The 18,459-nt window shown below is 43.0% G+C and overlaps 1 protein-coding gene across 8 annotated transcripts in view; it reads right to left on the bottom strand.

Annotated features, from left to right (window-relative positions):
* Window positions 1-18,459, bottom strand: part of ALKBH3 (alkB homolog 3, alpha-ketoglutaratedependent dioxygenase) — a 37,052-nt gene that overhangs the window by 3,109 nt on the left and 15,484 nt on the right. For 6 of the 8 annotated variants that reach the window (XM_032360522.1, XM_032360520.1, XM_032360523.1 and 3 more), the window contains one exon: window positions 15,639-15,848. In XM_032360522.1, coding sequence (XP_032216413.1) covers window positions 15,639-15,848 — 210 coding nt within the window. Of the gene's footprint in view, window positions 1-3,356; window positions 3,466-5,746; window positions 5,891-15,638; window positions 15,849-18,459 lie in introns of those variants that run through there. The other 2 variants (XM_032360526.1, XM_032360528.1) reach the window with 2 other exon arrangements.

Below are 18,459 nucleotides of genomic sequence, written 5' to 3'. Positions count from 1 at the left end.
AATGCCAATGGAAGAGAAGGGGTAAGCACTGTAGTTCTGCCTGGAAACATGAAGCAGGAACGGAGCCACCAAGTGAGAGAGAGTTCCACATGCAAAGGGGAAATACCAGCCCCAATGGAAAATGACGTTCCACAGCGCCATGCCCCACTTTACATTCCTAAGATCTGCATTTTCCAATGACAGAAAGCCTCGGGTTGCTTTTATACATACTACATCCAGTATAACGTTTAGTTGTACCTAAAAGCAAAAGAGGGAGACCCTTCACTTGGGAGAGAGCTACTCCTGATCAGTCCCTGAAAGAGTCGCCGATGCCCAGGGCACCCACTGCACGAGGTGATGTCATCACTCTGCTGCTTGCTATCTGTCCCTTCCAACACCCTGGGCTCAGAGAGCACATTCTAATCTGCAGAAGGAGACAGAAAAGAGGGGAAGGGATTCTACTGAGGCAACACAGAGCTCACAAATGCTTCCTTCTGGTCTTGAGGCCAGAGTGCCAACAGAGCCCAGAGCTACCCTTCAACTTAACCAAGACACAGGGAGACTTTTTCCACTCAGGAAGCAGATAAAAGGCCGACAGAGCTCACGTGGCTGTGCATAAAGACTCAAATTGATAAATGGATAAGCCACGCTGGAAGCAAGGGTCAGACTGTTTAGAGGAGTGCATTCACAGCCATTAAGCATGGTTAAGTTATCAAAACAGGGCTCTGTGACCCTTCTGATTTACTCAGGTCTTTCTTCAAAACAAAACAGAACACACCCCTAAAAAAAACATTGCTTGGGATAAAATTTTCCATCCATGATCCCAGTTAAGAGAGGCTTTTCAGGGGCGCCTGCCTGGCTCAGTCAGTAGAGTATGTGACTCTTTGTCTCAGAGCTATGAGTTCAAGCCCCACGCTGGGCATAGAGCTTACTTTAAAAAAACAAAAAAGGCTTTTCAGGATCACAGTCAGTCTGTAGGGTGGGTTTTGTTATTGATGATTTGGTGTTCCACACAAAATTTCACAAGCAGATGAAAAAATGCAAAAAATACATACTTTTATATTAATGCTGACCAACACACTCTCCCCCCCTCCCCAAGCACAGCCAGTTCATTTGAACACACAATTATGATTCCCAAGGAGCTCTGGGCCTTCCTGAATTCTATATTCCCGCCTCAGCCTATTTGGTTTCCGTTAGGAAAATGGTATTTAGGGGAAAAGTCTGGGTGTATTTGTCGTTCTGTCATTACTAACCACTCAAAAGACAGGAAACCTAAACATGTTTCTTTTCACTGGAAAAGTAACTTAATGTTTCCAAGCTCTACGTAGGTTCTTCATGTAATTGCTCCTTTCCTGTCCCAAGAACGTGCCTTAGGAATTACAACCAACAATTGATACTTGAAAATCAGTAGCAGCAGAGTTTTTCTCTCTACAGAATAAAAGTGACACAACCTCACTAAAGTAAATGACACATGGAAATTACCGGCTTGCTGCCTGCCTTCCTCCTCTCTGATAAACTCCGTGAAGAGAGTGTTGTCTTACCCTTTCAAAACATGCTCAGCGCCTATTACACACATCAGTATGTACGTGCTGAATGAGGAAGAGCATCGAGAAAATATAATCCTATCATCCAGAATTCATGCAATGCATGTAGAGGAAACATTCTATATACACAATCATGTACTTTACATTTTGAACATTATATTGTGAGCATGTTTTTATGCCTCAAATGTATGGTATTTCAGAAATGGAGTTATATAATATTCCTTTATATATCTTTCCTTCTTTACACTCGCAAATATTTTTTGACCACTGTATATGTCAGTCACTGTGCTAATGTTAAGAATATGGCAACAAGGTACTCACTCTTGGACACTGAGATTTTAATACACCGGTACTGCCAAAAAAAAAAAAAAAAAAAAAAAGAAGAAGAAAAGAAAGGAAGAGAAAGAAAGAAAGAAAGAAAGGCTACTGCAAGTAGATCCCAGGCAAAACATTTCTGAGTATTTTTCTAAGGATAAATTTTCAAAAATGGAATGATGGGATCCAAAGATATAAACTTTAAAGCAGTCTGACTTATACTAGCAAACTGCTTTCTTAAGAAGGTTATAGCAATTTATTATTCCATCAGGAAAATACTACAGTACCTACCTTCTGGTCACATCACTGATACTGAACATTACCAACTAACAATGATGAAAAAAAAATTGAGGGAAAACTCACAATTCATTATTCAAACAGGGAGTTCTTTACTAACCCCATTCAACATTTTTTCACAGGCCTATTTGCTATTTGCATTAATTCTGTTGTGAACCCTCTCTTCACATTCTTTGTCCATTGTTCTACAGCATGTTAGCATTTTTTCTTATTGACCTGTAACCACAGACCCTAAGATACTTGCCCTTTGTCGTACTTTGTGCAAATACTTTTTTCTCATTTGCTATTTGTCCTTTAACTATGTTGATGTTTAACACAGAGAAGCCCAAAAACTTTGAGTCAACTCTGACCTTTCTTTGGTTCTCTTTCATGGTTTTTATGCTTAGCGAGTCTTTTCTCATCCTGGGGGAAGTTAAATATACAACTGCATTTCCAAATTTTTGGTTAACAAAAAAAAGTATACGCTTTTTTAGACTTAACTCTTTCATCTACCTGGTATTTGGCTTCCTCCTCACCTCGAGGCTTCTTTTTGTTAACATTTTCCAAATATTAAACCAAGGCACCCTGCGAGACTTTTTGGACAGGATCAACCAATGTATGCTGCCCAGATGCCAGGCATGTCAGGAACTACATGTACATCACCGCTAATGCTCACCACAACCCCGGAAGGGCGGTGCTATTTTCCATTTTATCACAAGCAAAGGGAGCTGCAGGGAAAGCATATCTCTAAGGCAGAAGGCTGGCAGGAGGAAGGCAGGGCTAGTATTTGGACTAGATCTGTCTAGCACTAAAGCTTATATTCTTTCCAGTCCACTGTGCTCTCCAAGTGATCTCCATTCCTTCTGAAATCCCATCACATTTCCTGTCCAAATCACATGGTACCCTGACTGATCCGTTAAGGGTCACAAACACCAGCAAGCAGCATAAACGAAGAGTGAGGGCAGGATTCAGTGCAGTAGGGAGTGAAGACCATGGGGAACCAGAGAGCATGTGGTGTGCAGACAGGTGTAGCTCTGGCTCATTGTTCCCTCAGGGCTGTCTGATTTTCAAGGTTTTCCAGGGAAGCTGATAAATGGGATTTTTATGTGAAATCTCCTGAGTTAATAAATTTTGCCAAATAATCAAATTTTGTTAAAAATGCTAAGCAGTATAAACAAGTCTGAGGACCAAATTCACAAGAGCCGCCCACCTGTGCTGCTGACGGACCCAGCATAGGACTCCTTTTATGCCCACATCTCGTCATCCTATCTGGCCTGGAAGCTCCCAGTCAAGGCCAGTTGTAATCTGCCTGGCTCCTCTGATCCTGCTTTGCCATTCCAAATAGTAGTGCCTGATAGAAAGTTCAGAAAAGCTCATGCAACTTCAAGTATATATTCTTAATCTCTGACCCAACTCAAGCAAAAAAGGCTGTTCGAAGCAAAATATACTTCCAAATTAATGATCTCAATTTACAGTGAGACATCTGATTCTCCAAGTCATCTCTGATCCTCTGAAAAGTAGATGAGCTACTTATTTTAAAAAATTCCATCATTTTACTAAGAAGATGTTGATGAAAACAAAACACAAATGAGCAGAAAGAACAAAGTAGGAGCATGCTACGTATTTCTCATTTCCTGAGCTCTCCAGAAGCACTTGACATGCAGTAACTGTGATTAGTTTCTGCACTGGAGGCACGAGGGAGGCTTCAAGACTACAGTGGGTCCCTGAATCCTGGAGAGGACTTACGTGAACACGAGGGTGGCGAGCGAGCGGAAGGGGGAGCAGAGATGATCTCACGGAATGGTGCAAGCACACAGGGAACAGCAAGACACTAAAGGAGACTGGGCATAGATTATGAAAAGATTTGACAGTCTGACTAAGGAACTGACATTTTATTTTATCTTTTGTTCCAGGAGAAGCAAATAAAGGCTTCTGAGTTGGAAAACAAAGTGATGAAAGCAGTGAGCTCAATCTTGGCTCTCTGCTCCTCTTTAGCTCTTCTTTCTTTTTAAAAAGATTTTATTTATTTATTTATTTGTCAGAGAGAGAGAGAGAGAGAGAGAGAAACACAGGCAGAGGGAAAAGCAGGCTGCCTGCTGAGCAAAGAGCCCGACGTGGGGCTCGATCCCTGGAGCCTGGGATCATGACCTGTGCTGAAGGCAGATGCATGACTGACTGAGCCACGCAGGCGCCCCAAGCTACGCTCCTGCTCTGAGTGATGACGTGCGACCGCAGAGCTTCCCGTATCACCTCCATGATGAGTTCCAACTCGGCTCAGCGAGCAGTTACTGGGGACACGCTACCCAAGTGGTTTAACAGGGTGCTTCGGCCACCTCCTCTGTACAACAGGGGTAATGGCTGTACAGACGTTGCGGGATTACTGGAGGGCGGAACGTAATGCACTCAGAACAGGGCCAGGCACAGAGTCCGCACATTTGTTATTTATCATCATCACTTTACTGTTGTTATTCTGACAATTCCCCAAATGATGTTTCTAGCACAAGCCGGTCATCTGACCCACAGACCTCAACAGCCAGCGGCCTACTTCCCCTACAGAAGTCTCCGGCATCTCCAATCTAGCATGTGGAAAGAACTCTTGATTCCATCTACAAATCCTCTGTAAACACGGCCACAGTTGAAAGCAAAAATCCCAGCTCCTCCCCCATCTGAGTGAATAACACGTCTACCCAACCGCTACTCGGCCAGAAACCTGGGAGTCATTCTTGATTCTTACCCTTGTATCTAAGATGTTAGTGGCAACTTCTACAGCTGCACCCTCAAAAACACACCTCAGGTTCATCCACTTCTCTTCATCCCACTGCTACCACCTTAGTCCAAACCGGCAGCCCAGCACCGGCTCTCCCCCCTCTACTTAGTCTTCTGCTCTTGCCGCTCCTCAGACTATTCCCCACACAGCAGCCTGAGCGATCCTTCCAGATACAAACCAGATCATGTCATAACCTCATTTATTCCTGCTGGACTCAGAATAAAGACCAAACTCAGAGCTCTAACTACCAGTTATAATTCTTTCTCTGTTCACTGGATTACTGTCTAGCTCCTAAGACCTCCATGCCGGTGGGCCCCCCGTTTGCCACTTTCACTGGTGTCTGCTCAGAGTTGAGCACAGCACCTGACATACAGTAAGTGGGCAGTTAGTATTTGCGGGACAGAGACAGAGAAGAGAGGAGAGGGAGAGAGATCTACCTCTTCCTGAAAATATCTGGCATCTGGGTCTCAGAGAGAAATGAGAGAGAAAAGATGGGAGTTAAAGACATGTTAGTATTTTAGACATGTGGCAAATAGAGCCTGGGATAAAGACGGTCACTAGTTGAGGGATGAATTCTTCAGCCATTTCAAGAACAAATTAAGAAGATTTGGAAATTGAAATAATTAAGAGAACAGGGAAGAACTAAAAAAAACTTACATGTGCAGTACCTGGGTGGCTCAGTCAGTTGGGTGTCTGACTCTTGACTTTGGCTCAGGTCATTATCTCAGGGTCATGAAATCAAGTCCTGCACTGGGCTCTATGTTCGGCGGGGAGTCTGCCTGGAATTCTCTCTGCCCCTCCCCCACTGAAATACATAAATAGATCTTAAATAAAAATAATAATAATAAAATAACTTATGTGTGAACCTAACCAAGAACAGTGATATCATGAACATAAATGGACTTACCAGCAGGTGGAATTGTGGAGTTTTTTGAGAGAACAATAATAAATCTGATTTTATACTTTCAGGTCAGAAGTCATACGTGCTGTTATAAGTGGAAGTGTCCCCCCGCCACAAATAAATAAGTAAGTGGAAATGTCCCCTGAACACATACGACTGATGACTTGAACTTGAGATAAAAGTCAAGGCTGGAGATAAGAGATTCAGAAGTCACTCCACCTTAAGAAGGAACAGCTGAAGCCATGGTTATTAACTTATTCAACCAAAATACACATACACACACACACACACATAGTGCTAAATGATGGGGACACAGTAAGACAAAAATGGACCTTGCCCATATGGCATTTACAATCTACAGCCACTTTATAATCTCCTAAGAACTAATTTAAACAAAGATAACAGAATCAAAAGTAATCTTGAATATCCACGTTGTAGGGGTGAATGTAAAGGAAAAATCCTAAAAGGAGGGAGGGCAATAGCAGTGAGAAAAGTCTGAGAGTAGCTAAAGTAACACGGTATCCCAGCCAACAGGACAGAGAAGTAAGAGATGGTTGAGTTTCAAGCAGAGAGGAGATGGATACGGAGACCAATACTGGGGACCAATATTACAAGGAAGAACGGAATGATGATCCAGGAAAGGTTCTTCCATACAATGGCATCTGGATATTAGCAAAGCGGTGGGGATGGACCTACGCGGCAGATGCTTCAAGAGTTCAGTTGTAAGGAAAGGGAAACTGCAGACAGAGAAAACTTACTCCAGAATTTGTGCCTCAAAAGCAAGCAAGCAAAGAAAAAACCACCCCAGATATTAGTAAGAGTCCAGGAAAAGATTTTCTCAAGATGGTAACAGATATAAAGGGATTTCCCTAGCTCTCCGGTCCAAGGACCAGATTCATGGTGGAGCGCTTGGCAAGTACAGTCATGGCTTTTTGCAGACTGAAATGATCACTGAAAATTGAATGTTAGCCCAGGGCACCACTACGTAACCTGCTGAGGGCCACCTGTCCCTCTACTTGCCCTACCTTCCAACTTATGATTATGCCAATAATGTCTCCCTCTCTGCCTTTTTTTTTTTTTTAAAAGGATTTATTTGAGAGGGAGACAGCGAGAGAGCGCACATGCATGTGCATGTGGGGTGGGGATTGTGGGGGAAAAGCAGAGAGAGAATCTTTAAGCAACCTCCCCAATAAGTGTGGAGCCTGACACAAGGCTCAATCTCACAACCCTGAAATCAGGACCTGAGTCGTTATCAAGTCAGACACTTAATGAAATGAGCCATCCAGGCGCCCCGCCCAAACTGCTTTTTTTTTTTTTTAATTTTTTTCAGCTTGCTTTCACAATCAGAATGTGGGGTTCCCTTGCCCTTGAGAACTGGCTGGCTGGCTTCTGGAGGGCTTCATGGATCATGTATGCTTGTGGCTATATGTGGACTGCAACGTTGTTCCTACAGCGCCGAGGAAGAGCACAGCTGGACTTACTCTTCATAGTGCTAACATGTTTTTTTTTTTTTTAATCTGACATAAACAAAATACATTACTTATGGAAATTACAAAAAGAGAATAAAGCTAGGACCCCACAATGTCATCTCTACTTATTATTCTGCTGACTCAATCCACACTTTAAATGACTGTATCCTCAATATCGATCTGAAATACATTACTTTAAAAAGAGAAGCAGCTGTTTCTGAAATGAGATCTGCTAAAGAAAAAGGCTGGCTGGAAAAATACAGATTTGAAATCACTGAGGTTATCTGTCCAAAACAGGTGTAAGCTCATTTGCCACAACAAATCTTTGCATTTTTATCCAACTCTTTCCTGATGTTTGGCATGGAAGGTTCTGGTGAGATGAGTGAGGACACTAAGGAGGCATGAGGACTGGCCCTGGTGATTGGTCATCCTATACCAGGGATGCCCGGTGACCTCCATAGTTCAGTAAGTCAGAACCTCACCAAGGTCTTGCCTGGGAGGTCTGGCAGTTGTTCAGTGCAACAGAGGCTCTCTCTGTAGGCAGCGAAAACTTGGCACTAGGGACCAGACTAGCATGAGAACTCCTGCCTCTCCTTCTGGATGGAAACACGTGGAAAGGCAAACAGAGCGAAATACTGCTGACAGTGTCTATTGTTCAGACTTGTCAACATAGTGCCAGGGGCAGTGTGGGAGTAAGAAGTTACTGAATTTCAGCAAAAATAAACGTGGCTTTACCCTCACTGTTACAGTCCTTCTAGCAACATTGAATACACATTTGAAACCAGAAGGCTTCATGTAATAATGATTCCATTTTTGGCAATATATTTCTAAGAAATGCAACTTAAAGGAACTGCTATCTTGAAAGAGCTCGCCAGCAACACTGCAGCACCAGAAACAAAGGTCAGCCATGTCTGACATCCAGATGACCCCAGCCCCCAGCAGAAGTGCAGGGTTCTCCAGTCATCCATCAAACGCACAAAACTCATTCCCAAACTGTTCCCAGACGTGACCTGATCAGACCTGATCTCCCCTCCTATACCCTTCCTCTGTGTCCTCTGGAATTCCAATCCAGTGATGAGCGAGCACCCCTAGATCCCCAACCTCATGTGCTCTGAAGGTTCCCTAGACTTGCATGCCCTAATTGAAGCCTTGCTATCTCCAGGATTCCAAATGCCTAAAGCCCTCTCACATGGAAAGTGATCATGTCTCTCACATCCAGCCAGCCAGGAGATACTCCGTATTAACACTTTCAGACCATTATTCCCAGGCCTCTCTTACAAATCCCTGCTCCTCTGAGCTCATGTCATTGAATCTGTTCACCTCTGTCCTTCTTGGCCTTGGTACGCACGAGGTATAACAAGCTCTTAATTGGTCCCTTGGCTTCCGCTCTTGCTCCTCTCTAGTCCAGGTTCCACACGGCAGCAAATGACTTTGTAAAATTATCCATCAGATCATGTCACTCTTCTGCCTCACACATTTCAGTGCTTCTTATTGGGCTTAAAATCTGCTCCTTCCTGAGGCTCATGAAGCCTCTGCATGATCTGGCCCCTGCCCACTCTCCCCACCTCATCACCTGCTCTGGGGCTCCACTGCACACTCTACTCTGGTGTGGGGTCTGCTTCTCCTTCCTCAAACTCACTTAGCCCTCTTCTGCCCCAGCCAAGCAGTCATCTACCATGAAAGCAGCACTTGGGAAAGAGGAGACCATCACCACAAGGCTTAGGAATAGTTCTTATGGGTATGGCAAGGGGAGTAAAAATTTCTACCACTGGAATACAATTTTAAAAAGTCAAGTTTTACAGGCAGCAACCTCTTCGACCTCAGCCACAGCAACTTCTTCCTAGAAACATTGCCAAAGGCAAGGGAAGCAAGGGCAAAAATGAACTACTGCGACTCCATCAAGATCAAAAGCTTTTGCACAGCAAACAGTCAACAAAACCGAAAGACAACTGACAGACTGGGAGAAGATATTCACAAATGATGTATCAGATAAAGAGCTAGTATCCAAAATCCATAAAGAACTTATCAAACTCAACATCCAAAGAACAATCAAGAAATGGGCAGAGGACATGAACAGACATTCCTGCAAAAAAGACATCCAGGGGCGCCTGAGTGGTTCAGTGGCTTGGAGGCTCTGCCTTTGGCTCAGGTTGTGATCCCAGGGTCCTGGTATTGAGCCCCGCATCGGGCTCTCTGCTCAGTGGGAAGCCTGCTTCCCACCCCCACCCCAGCCTGCCTCTCTGCCTACTTGTGGTCTCTGTCAAATAAATGAATAGAAATCTTTCAAAAAAAAAAGACATCCAACAGACACATGATAAAGTACTCAACATCACTCAACATCAGGGAAATACAAATCAAAACCACAGTGAGATACAACCTCACACGAGTCAGAATGGCTAAAATTAACAAGTCAGGAAACAACAGATGTTGGCGAGGATGCAGAGAAAGGGGAACCCTCCTACACTGTTGGTGGGAATGCAAGCTGGTGCAACCACTCTGGAAAACATCATGGAGCTTCCTCAAAAAGTTGAAAGTAGAGCTACCATACAACCCAGCAATCACGCTACTGGGTATTTACCCTAAAGATACAAATATAGGGATCCGAAGGGGCATGTGCACCCAAATGTTTACAGCAGCCACATCCACAATAGCCAAACTATGGAAAGAACCTAGATGTCCATCAACAGATGAAGAGATAAAGAAGATGAGGTATATACACACAATGGAATACTATGCAGCCATTAAAAGAAACAAAATCTAGCCATTTGCAACAACATGGATGGAACTAGAGGTTATTATGCTAAGCAAATTAAGTCAGAGAAAGACAATTATCATATGATCTCTCTGATGTGAGGAGTTTGAGAGGCAGGCTGGGGGGTCATGGGGGGCAGGAAGGGAAAAAATGAAACAAGATGGGATTGGGAGGGAGACAAAGCACAAGAGACGCTTTACCTCATGAAACAAACTGAGGGTTGCTGGGGGACGGCAGGGTAGGGAGAGGGTGGTGGGGTTATGGACATTGCAGGGGGCATGTGCTGTGCAATGTGTAAGCATGATGATTCACAGATCTGTACCCCTGGGGCAAATAATACATTATATGTTTTTAAAAAAAAAAAGTCAAGTTTGGAAGCCGACCCCATTCCTAATCACGGCATTCCTAATCACGGCACATGCAAATATGATGAATCACTTTGGAAAAGGTTGTTCTTCCAAGATTAGAAGGACTGCCAGAGCACTACAAAACTGGGCCATACGTGGCAAAAATTAAATCTTCCCAGTGGCAGTCAGGGCATGGATTCCGGCTTAGACAAGGCCCCAAGGCAGCAAATGATGATTCCAGCTCCCACAGGATTTCACGTCTGAAGATAATTCAAGTCCTACCAGAACTACTCAGCTTTATGGGCTCAAACATGTACATTTCCATTTACCCATCCACTGCCTCACATTCTCCAAACCATTAAATGGCCCTAGAGATAAGAGCTCAAAGATTCCTGGTCCACAGGCCACATGTCACCCTCCCCAAGTCTCCCTTCTACTCCCTCAATGAATGCCATTTCAGAGGCCAAAGGAATCTTGGGGTTTTGGCTTCACTGCCTTTCACGTCCTTTTCCAATTTCCAAATCTGAAAAGTCACTGTGGCATCTAGCATTTTTAACAGCTTAAAAATTCACGGATTATTCCAGTACCTCTGCTCTCATAAAGTAGCTACCAATTATTACCCCATTTACAAACAAAGAAGAAAATGTAAACGAGGTGGATAGGTGCTTTTTGCCAATATCAGTAACAGAAACAGGAAATGAAAATGATTTTCTAGATTTCATTTAGGGATGTATTAAAAATATGATGGTCATCAACAATTTTTTTCTGGTATTTCCTGTAACTTCTCAGAACAGACGCTGTAATCAGAAGCGGGGCTGATGAAGAGATTTGGATGACTGACCAGCAGCAGTGGGGTGCTGGCTGAGGCAGAGGGTCAGTCACTACTCCATGAAATATTGCCCCATGTAGCTTAACCAGCTTTCAAATTTAAGCTAGTCACTATTACAGCATTTTGGATTCTGATATCCTCATTTCTTCTAAAGTCCTGAAAAAATACCAGTATTTATGATCAAACTGACCTTTTCATACTCCACTCTTTCCAGAGCAGACAAAAAAACCAACGAGTAAAAGAGGTACTAGGAACTCCAAGTCACTGGGAGCTCTCAGAGCTTCCACCATTGGAAGTGGTTTTACAACCACCTCTTCTGGTCCTATGAACAGCGTTCACGTTCCTCAGAAGGTGCTAGAGAGAGAAGCGGCTTGAGAAATGCTGAACTTGCCTCAACTCACTAGCCTGAGGTGGACAGAAGCCCTTCACATTTTCAGGATTCAGCTGATGAAGGACAGAGCTTATCCATGGGTAATGTGCTAGAAGAACAAGGCTTCTGGCATCTAAACCTCCAGCACATCACAAACTTCCTGCTATTATCTAATATCCCCCCAACTCAGCCATCACTGTTTCCATGGTAACCGACAGAGAAATAGCAGCCTGCCAAATGGCTTTTGTAGTTCCTTTTCCAGCTTGTTTTTCAGTATAGAATTAAAGCTAGCTGGGAAAAGAACCAGACTAATCTTTACAGCAGGGACACGACGCATTTTGGAAAGTACAACTGGGTCTGGGACAAGGCGTATAGACAAACTTTAATGAGCTCAGCTTGAAGGAATAAAAAAAGGGTCTTGGTTTCTAAAAAAGTGTCCACTGAAGTATATTTGGTAAGCTTTACTTTTGTCTTGAGAGAGTATATCTTGACACTGGCCAGTAGACAGATATGGTGCTATTCACTCCGTCTTTAACTGAATTAACAAAAGAAGGAACGGGGTGAACGGAACGGCAAGATCGGGCAAGTTTCCTTGGCCACCGAGTACCTTGTTATCATTAAAGGAAATGGTAATTTACTCTAAAATCAAAATGAATGGGCAGGAGTAGACTGGGTTGGACTAGAGGACACTGAAGCAAGATTCGCAGCATGGAGGGGTGAAACGTTTACCCCAGGGACGAGGCCTGCATGAGGCCCACTGAGCCAACTGCATGAATCAGAGGGCACTTGGACTTCGGAAACCAAGACCTCCTTGCCCTCTCAGCACAGGGAGAACAGTGAGGAATGCCGTGTGTAAAACTGGGGCAGCTTTCAGAAGACCAGCAGCTACAGAGAGCAGCCGAAGGTGCCAGACGGCACAATAAACACCTACTGCACGCTGGAGGGGATGGCAGAAAGCAACAACAACAACAAAGTGGCCCCAAACAGATGCTTTTCGGTCTCAAAACTGCATACCTGAATAAAGTACACAGAAATCTCGGGACTCTTCTATGTCACTTTCAGATGAGAAACTTTGACTCAAGTCAAACAGGTATTTAGCTTCTCTTCTGATAGGTAAAAACGAACCAGATTTTGAAAGAGATTCCCTCCTACAACCTCTAACATACTCTGAATGTCTTGGTGACAGACATGAAAATTACAGCCTATGGTGGCATACTAAGTTCGGTTCCTAAGAGTTTCCTGACAGAAAGTCAGACTCCTACAAATTCTGCACAGAAGACTAACGTAATTTATACTTTTTTAATTTATGCTTTTACCTTGAGTTGTATGAATCATGAGTCATGTTCTCAGAGCCCTCACTGGAGTTTAGAAAGAAAAGTAGACACAGATTTGCAAAAACCACTTCCTTTCAATCCTTCAGAAAAGGGATCATTATAACAAGACAGAGCTGATGTACTCTTAACACACATGCCTAATGCTGTCAACTCTAAGAAAGGCTTCTGTGCTTCTGCTTTAGCTACATTTGTGCAGCCCTAGATTTTGGAATCTGTTAAAGAAACCTAAATGAATCCTTCCAAAAGTTTAAACTTGGGTCTTGTTTACCCACGAATGGAATTACAGCTTCTGGCGGGGGGGGTGAGGGGGCATTTTTAAACTGTATTCAGTAATGCATGATGATAATATCCAATATATTAACCTTCAATTTTCCCATCTTAAACAAAACCCAGAACTGAAGGGATATACAATTATATCAAACCCAGTCATAGTTTAGATTATGCAGGAAGCCAAGACTTACTGGAGTCAATAGCCGGAGGTACGGTACTGAAACCTTCATACTTCCTCCCAAATCTGTGTCCTCAGCCAACTTTGTTTCAAGATCTCAGGTGAATTTTCTTACTTAGGAGGTCTGTATTTTTATTAAATCAGCCATCATAGGTATATTACAGATTCCCCAGCTACTGGCAGATAATTAAAGGGACAGTACCACATTTTTTAGTATTTCATGGCCTGTGCGTTCACTATACTCATCAAAATAAACTATAAGAAGCCTTGAGAAGATAAAGCTTCAATATGGGCAGTCTCCCTCTTAAACAGAGATTTTCCTCCAAATGGTTGCCTTCAAGGCTGTGTGGTAGTTGTATTATCCATCCACTCATTAACCTATAACAGACATCAGGTATAACCAAGAAAGAGCTCTTGGTCACCATGACTAATGTTTTTATATGAGAAAATGAAGACCTTCGGCTGCCTGGAGGGGAAATGGAATGGGGTGTATGCTGGGCATCAGAACACTGCTAATGCTTAATGGCTGGAAACTGCTTCTACAGTAAAACTAATTATCCAGAAAGCATGCTTTGGGAATCCTTAGGCTTCAAATCTATAAATAGGCCAAAATGTTTTTAAAAGGGGCGTGGTGGTGGTGAATGGATATGTGTAAAGAAACAGTAACTGAGCACTTAAAATACCTGGCAACAAAGAAAAAACCACCAAGAACGAGAGGCTAGGATTACAGCAAACATTATACTGCATCTAGCACAGCTTACAGGAGAACTCCCATAGGAAGGCACAGCACCAGCATGTGCTAGATCATAAGCTCCAGGAGGGAAAGGGGGACTTTATCTCACTCAATCGCTGCTACTGCCCCGGCTCCCAAGACCATGCCTGACAAAAAGTCGGTGTTCCTTAGGCCCGGCTTGAGAAGAGGACCTGAACTTAAAATGAGACACACGGTGTTCCTCTGCTATTCACATAACACGAATCTTCCCAAGGGCAGGATGAATTATTCACATAATTTAACTGGGTTTTAACTGAGTGGAAGGCTACATATAAAGCACCGCCATACCCGAAGAGAATATGGCAAAGGTAGGGTTGTCTGCTTCTCAAGTGGTACTCCTGGTTTGTGAGAAGGCTAATCACCCAAGGAACTGTGAAGTCTATTCCAAGCCCTGAGGAGCCAGTTCACCCTGTAACTCACTGGCAACTGTCGAGCCCCCTGCTGACTCAGACCAAAGGAAACCTAATCGATGGAAATTACACCAACAAAAGCTGCTTAATGGCGTAAATGCAAATAACACAATATGCTTCAAAATACCATGCTTGGAAACTGAAATACATGCCAGGAAAATAGCCCGGCCCATTAACTATGTTCTTAGAAGCAGCATATCTGATGAAGAACAGACATGAGCCCTGACACACTAACTACTTGGTCTGGATTAGGTCATATTCTAAACACAGCCTTATAAGCCCTTCTGCACGGACTGGGTCTGCTTTAACGTGATAAGCTAAATGATCGGGAAGCCTGGTAAGAAAAAGACACAAAGATAGTAAGATAATCTGGTAGAGGTTTGCTCTTTTGAGTTCCTACTATTCTTCTATCTATCTTAGTTCTAAGGTCCTATAATTTTTGGATTTAAGAAAAAATTAACGGTCTTCATGTCCCTCAAATGTCATGGTCATTAGGTAAAAGCGGGGACGGAAAACAAGTCATTACACAGTTTAGTCCCTGCTTCTCCAAACTTGGACAGACCACCACCTCTGATAATTTGGCTTGAGTATCTATTTTCTGAAAGAATTACAGGTTCATCTGTATGTTAGAAGATGGCTAAGAAGGCAAGGAGGATGCTTTCAATGTTCCCTCACAGAAAAGAGGCAACACGGCTATGCAGAGGACTTCCGTAGGACAAGGTCCCGGGGGCATCTTCCTCACACCATCTTCCTTTCCCGTCTCGCATCTACTAGCTTGAGCCTTCCCTTTATAAGCTCTCCTTCACAGCATTTATCATAATTCTAATTATTTCAATATCCCCTATGTCCATGAGGACAGGGATTGTGTATGGTCCTTTCCACCCAATGGAAACGGACCCCTGGCACCTGGCAAAAGGCAAGCAGTTTCTGCTGGGTAAGATGACGAATGGATGAATGAAGGGAGGGAGGGAGTCTAATGTTAACCACGGGGTAGGCGACCAGTTGAAAACATTTCAACAATGAAACATGTACTCCCATTCTCTAAATCTGTACACGGGAGCTTTACAGGGCGTGACTTTTTCACAAAGTATTAAAAGGCAGGAAAAACCTAAAGCGAATACTCACTGGCGGGGGTTTCCTTCTCATCTCAAAAGTGCGTGTGGCGCCGAAGCTCAGTGAAGCGACGACGGGGCATCTCCCTAGCGAAGGTTCATCGTCGCTGTGCCAGTCGACACTGTCCTTCTCGTTTCGGTACAGATTGCAGAGCAAGGAGTTGAAGGTGTGGCCAGTGTTTTCCTCGATTTGGTCCTTCAGTGTGCGCAGCACAGGATGCCACTGCAATCGGGAGGCCAAGAGAAAGGGCAGAGATGGTTCCCGTCAGACACAAGGAGGCAGCCCCAGGTAAAACGGAAGGCAGGGTAAAACCGGTCATGCTACGAACAGGGGCATGGAGTAAGCAAAACGCAGGGAATGCGACAGCCACAGGCAAGAGGAGTCGATCCCGCCTGTTATTTCTACTTCGATGCAAGCTGACCTCCACGATTTTATTAAGGTACTAAACTTGGTATAGCAACGTAGGGTAACCAACCCTCTCTTCCCATCTCATCCTTTCTGTCCGTGCGAAATTCATGACCCTCACAAAGCAGCAACTGTCATCACGGTCAGTCAGTAAGGAGGTAAGCGGAGCGCGGAGCCCGGCCTGCCGCCGCAGCCGACGGGCTGCCGGGATACTGGCAGATACAGACTGAAGTCTGAGGAGGGAAACAACTTTCCTGCTGGGTGGCCCTCTTCATTCGACTCCTATTTTATCACGAATGACAGAATTGCTTTTAAAAAAAGATATTCAGTATTTCCAGAGTGGCTAACTTCCTAAAAATAGAACCTAAGGGAAAAAAACATTCTACAGAATAGAATTATGACAGGGCCTTATAAACACCTGGGCCGTGAGCTATAGACAGTTTACACAGATGCCACAGCCCTGCCTCCTGAGCACCCAGGCCACTCCTGTGGTTTGTCTCTCAGACTCATGTCTTGCCACATGTACTACAGGAAACTATGACCCCCGACCTTAGGCTGTAGCTGGGATCTACAATCAGCATAGCTTGTATTAATTCTTGTTAGAATTCTGTCTTCCTGCCACAAAGCCTCAAGTACTTTATAGAACTTGCTTTTTTTTTTTAAATAAAACTTCCTTTTACAACAGTTGTTCTCACACCCCTATCAAAAATTGAGGACCTCAAAGAACTTCTGTTCATATGAGTTACAGCTATGATGTTTATCACATTAAAAACTAAAACCTAAAAAAGTTAAACTATTGATTAATTCATTTAAAAAAACACAAACCCATGACATGTTAACATGAACGTTATATTACAAAAAATAACTCTATTTTCCAATACAAAAACTGGCCCAAAGAGAGTGGCACTGTTTTGCAAATTTCTTTACTGTTTGGCTTCACTGAAGAGAGGTGATTCTCACATCTACTTCTGCATTCAGTCTGTTACAATATGTTGCTTTTGCTAAGTATGTGAAGAAAATTGGCTTCACATGAATATGTAGTCAGAAAAGGGCAGAAGTATTTTCCAGCCTTTCCAAATAATTGTGGATATTCTTTGCTATTACACAAAAACTCAACATGTACTGATTTCCTAAAGGTCAGCTGCAGTGTGGAACTGGAAACCACACCAACAATTACATTTAAATCTACTGGTCCAGCTTGCACTTCAAATGAGTCTTTTAATCTTTCATGATTCTATAACATCAAGCATTGGTCATGTGGAAAATAATGAGCCAATGAGTAATACAGACAGACATTACTGTTGACACATTTCATTGTACAGTCTTAAAAAATCATATCCATTAATATCAGCACTGATCTCATCAGAAAAGACTAAGTAATAGAAAGAGGTCAGGATCAAAGTGGCGGTTATGACTTTTTCCAAAACTCTGATTCTCTTGAAAACTCAACTTTTATTAAGTAACAAAACCTATCCATTGTTTTCCCTCAAGGGACACTCACTTCACTCATTTATGAGAAAATGGCAACCAAATACTCAAGCCGGAATAACTACAGTTTGTCTGCTAGTTGCTCTTCCAAACAAAAATGGTCCACGATAGAAGTGGGCAGTTCAGCTATAGCGTGAAGAATCACACAAGTGTTCTGCGCCTTGACAGCCATCACACTTGGCTTGTAGCAGGACTGCTATATGCATACTTTCCATTTCATCAAACTATTATAGAGACATGAACCCAAACACTGAGATTTAATAAAACTAATAATGTTTATTGCTTTGAGGAATGTTCCTAAATGAAACCAGCCTTTTTTTTAAAAAAACCGGAAGTGAATGGTGGTGAAGAATACCATGATTACTAATAAAGTTTGATGACAAAGACCTGATCAATGCTCAAGCACCAGAAGTTTTACCCACCATTACTTTCGTATAATCAGTGAAAATTCAACAGAGTGAAAACGTCACCCTCACCAAGTATGATATAAATAGTTTTGACCTGTGCATTTCCCAAAACGACTTCATGGACCCCTCCAGGTATCCACTGATTCTATTTTAAAAACCCCACCTGACAGAACACCTTCAAAATCAGGTTCTATGTATGCTAGTGAAGGAATAGATGTTCAGCAAAGGAAAACATAATATTTTCAGTATATCCCCCAGCTACTGTCAGGTAAAACTGCCAAGAAAGCATATGTGGGAATCACTCAGCTTTGCTGTGATGTAGCAATCGTGGTAAGCTGGGATTCCTTATTACGGATACTAGCATTACATTCTAAGCAGAGAATTTTTTTAAAATAAACAATGACAACAACAAACCAAACTTAGATCAGTAAAACAGAAATGTTATTAAACTAACCTATGTTCTAGAGAATAAATTTCAAAGGGAACTTTCCTAATAATGTTAGCAAGCTGTATTTCCTATTTATTTTATGGCT

The sequence above is a fragment of the Mustela erminea genome, chromosome 9, assembly GCF_009829155.1.
Source record: "Mustela erminea isolate mMusErm1 chromosome 9, mMusErm1.Pri, whole genome shotgun sequence".
In the NCBI taxonomy this organism is placed as follows: Eukaryota; Metazoa; Chordata; class Mammalia; order Carnivora; family Mustelidae; genus Mustela; species Mustela erminea.
Note: the sequence above shows the minus strand (reverse complement) of the source record. Positions and strands in the feature narration are given on the sequence as shown.